This window comes from Loa loa, assembly GCF_000183805.2.
Source record: "Loa loa unplaced genomic scaffold supercont3.28, whole genome shotgun sequence".
In the NCBI taxonomy this organism is placed as follows: domain Eukaryota; kingdom Metazoa; phylum Nematoda; class Chromadorea; order Rhabditida; family Onchocercidae; genus Loa; species Loa loa.
The window spans coordinates 372,209-375,110 of NW_018108208.1; the positions used below are offsets into that span (position 1 = coordinate 372,209).

General features: G+C 32.2%; 1 protein-coding gene across 1 annotated transcript in view; it reads right to left on the reverse strand.

The window, feature by feature from the left end:
* Window positions 1-460: 460 nt before the first annotated feature.
* Window positions 461-2,902, reverse strand: part of LOAG_14202 (hhat protein) — a 4,637-nt gene continuing 2,195 nt past the window's right edge. Inside the window, exons 6-10 of the mRNA XM_020448774.1 lie at window positions 2,313-2,443; window positions 1,798-1,991; window positions 1,393-1,666; window positions 951-1,068; window positions 461-739 (exon numbers count right to left, since the gene is read on the reverse strand). Coding sequence (XP_020301107.1) covers window positions 604-739; window positions 951-1,068; window positions 1,393-1,666; window positions 1,798-1,991; window positions 2,313-2,443 — 853 coding nt within the window. The 3' untranslated portion in view covers window positions 461-603. The remainder of the gene's footprint in view (window positions 740-950; window positions 1,069-1,392; window positions 1,667-1,797; window positions 1,992-2,312; window positions 2,444-2,902) is intronic.

A 2,902-nucleotide genomic window follows, 5' to 3' on the forward strand; every position in this document is an offset into this window, starting at 1 on the left:
TATATATATTATATATATATATATATATATATATATATATATATATATATATATATATATATGTATATGTACGTATACGGATACGATATTGGGTAGAACTGAGTTAAATATATTAGTCCAGCCCTCCAAAACCATTCCAGTTTCTCATGTGCCCCCCTGAAAAAATTAATTGCCCACCGCTGGTCTATAGTGTATTCAGATAGTTTGCTGTCTAGTTGGACCTTTGACTCCCTCTCCCTTCTAGTATTACATTAACTGATCCGTATACTATTGGTTACAGTTATTAATTAATACAAAGTATACGCAGAAATGTGAGACAACGTATGTGATTCGTCCCATCTGAAGAGCTGCTTTGATGTATTGTGTCCCCGACATACCGTTGCTGTTTCTATACATTAAAGCTAGCTTCAAAAATAATTTTATTTATCCCACTCCCTTTACATATTTATCATTCAAATATCGGCGAAAAATTATAAAATGGTTGTTTGATTCGATCGTAAATGTCGCGACACTGCAAAGTTTCTCAAATGTTTCCCTCATGTTGTCTGCAGAGGATTATTATATTCGTATTCGATATGTATTTATCACCGAATTTCGACTGGTTTACAGTATTTTTCGTTTAACTTCATCTCCCGAAACTTGTTTGACGGTATAGTATTTTTCGAGCTCAAGGCAAACATGGTTAAAGCAATATCCAAGTACTATGAAGTGCGCAAAGATCGCATAATAATAAAGTGACCTGAAATCGGTTCCTAAGGTGTACTTTAAATTATTGTGCAATTCAAGTTTTCTTTTGTTTATGTAGCTGCAAATCCGTTCCATCTTTTGTTTGGTCAAGAAAAGTTCAGGATTTGGGGTGATATCTAGCGGCCGCTTGCTGAAAAAATATATAGTTTTGCTGGGGACTTGCTTTTTTTGTTGTTCTATTTGGAAAAAATACTGAACGTTACCTGTTTGGTAAATTCAGGGTGAATTGCATGACTGTACCAACTAAATTGATAAACAACCGTTTAAAAATAATAATTCCGATTTCTTTTCGACTGAGAAAGAAAAATACACCAAAGATTCCTGGAATTAAATTTGCAGTTGTGCAATTCCTGCACTATTTTTGCAGCGCATTTGAAAACCACTAATTTGACTCATTAATGGATTCTTAATTTCCTATTTGTTCTGCCCTGGTTTAAATTGTAAATTCTATTCCGGTTTTACGTTACAAATATTGCTAAGTAAAGCATATTTAGCAGTAGTCAATTTTTGTTCAAACTGTTGGTATGTTCATAAATTCGTTTCAGATTATTCTCCAGTTTTAGATTTCTGGATAGCGTTCAATTTTATTTTCATTAAAAGCAATTCGAATGGTGTGCCACCATCGAATATGGAAAAGAAATTTACCGGGCACAGCAGTAGTTATCATCAAAAATGCGATAAGCCGTCGTTCTCCTCTCGGCCCCAGGAAGTTTCGGATCTTGCTATAGAAAGCAGTTTTGGATACTGATACTCCAAACCACTCTATGGATATTTCAAGACTGTTAAGTAAAACCCAGTAAAAATAATTTGACGAGATTCCGTGCCAAGCAAGTACAAAGAGAAATACAGTTCCCAATGCTGCGAAACGACGTAGTGAAAAGTATTTGCTGCTAGGATCACCTGATACTGGCATATATAACTGAAACAGTGAAACTCATTCGAAAAAAGTAATAAGATTGTTTTCGTCAAGAATGTAAGTACTGTATCTAAAGCTCGATATGGATCTCTCCTCTAACGGCTATGAAATGCTGAAATTGGATCAAAGCAAACCTGTTTTTTGAGGAATATGTAAAGGCCCCTATCGAAACTGCGCCACATCTGTGAGTATTTGCTGATACGAGATATGCAAACGGGTCCCGCTGGAGGTTTCATACCATCGGCCAAAGCGAACCAAGATGGAATCCCGAATATCAACAAGTATTTTATATAAAACAATTTGCCGTTTACATATGATATACTCGCTACTGCAATATATTGATAACTAATTGTAATAGTAACGATTTGTAATTATGTTCGTAGTTACAGCAATATAATAATTATATTGCAGTAATCATTATTATTACAATAAAAACAATAGTAGCAGTGGCAATGACCATAATATTTTATTATTTTATTATGGCAATTACCATAATAAAATAATCATGGTAACGATAATTTAAAATAATAAAGTAAAATAATAGATAATTTAAAATAAGAATGATAATTGCATGTTTGTACTTCGTAATTCACCCACTGGTCTAATTTCTAGTTAACAAATGCAAAACTGAGTTTCACATGGAACTTACACTCATATTCATTGAGAGTATTAAATAAAGCTGGGCTGATGGCGAGAACTGCATGAACGTGGATAAAATGTAATATTATTTCGAATGCTAAGAACCAGGCTACAATACGTACCAAACGTATCAGCAAAACTCTAAAAAGATCGTAACTTTATTTTTTGCTTTATATATATTAAACTATATGCCACTCTTCGAAAAAAAAAATGTCGAAAAGATGAGACAGTGAAAAATATGAACGAATAGTTTGCAAAGAATATGACAAACAAAATCTTTCCTGTTTATACAATCAAATTATGTTGTATTACGGTGTATAAAATATACAAAAGCTTAAAAAAGTGACTGAATATGAGATTTGTTTGCTGGTTTCTCTTGCAAGCATTTCAAAATCTATGCATTTACCTGACCAAAATAGGAGGGTAAACTCATCTTCCATATCAAATGTTAAAATATCCAATATTAAAACCTCTGTTAAAGATATCTATACTTTTGAAAATTTGATGTTTCTTTCATACATTTAAAAGTTGTACATTTGAAAAGTTTTTTTTTAAAAAAAATATATATATATATATATATATATATATATATATAGAGAA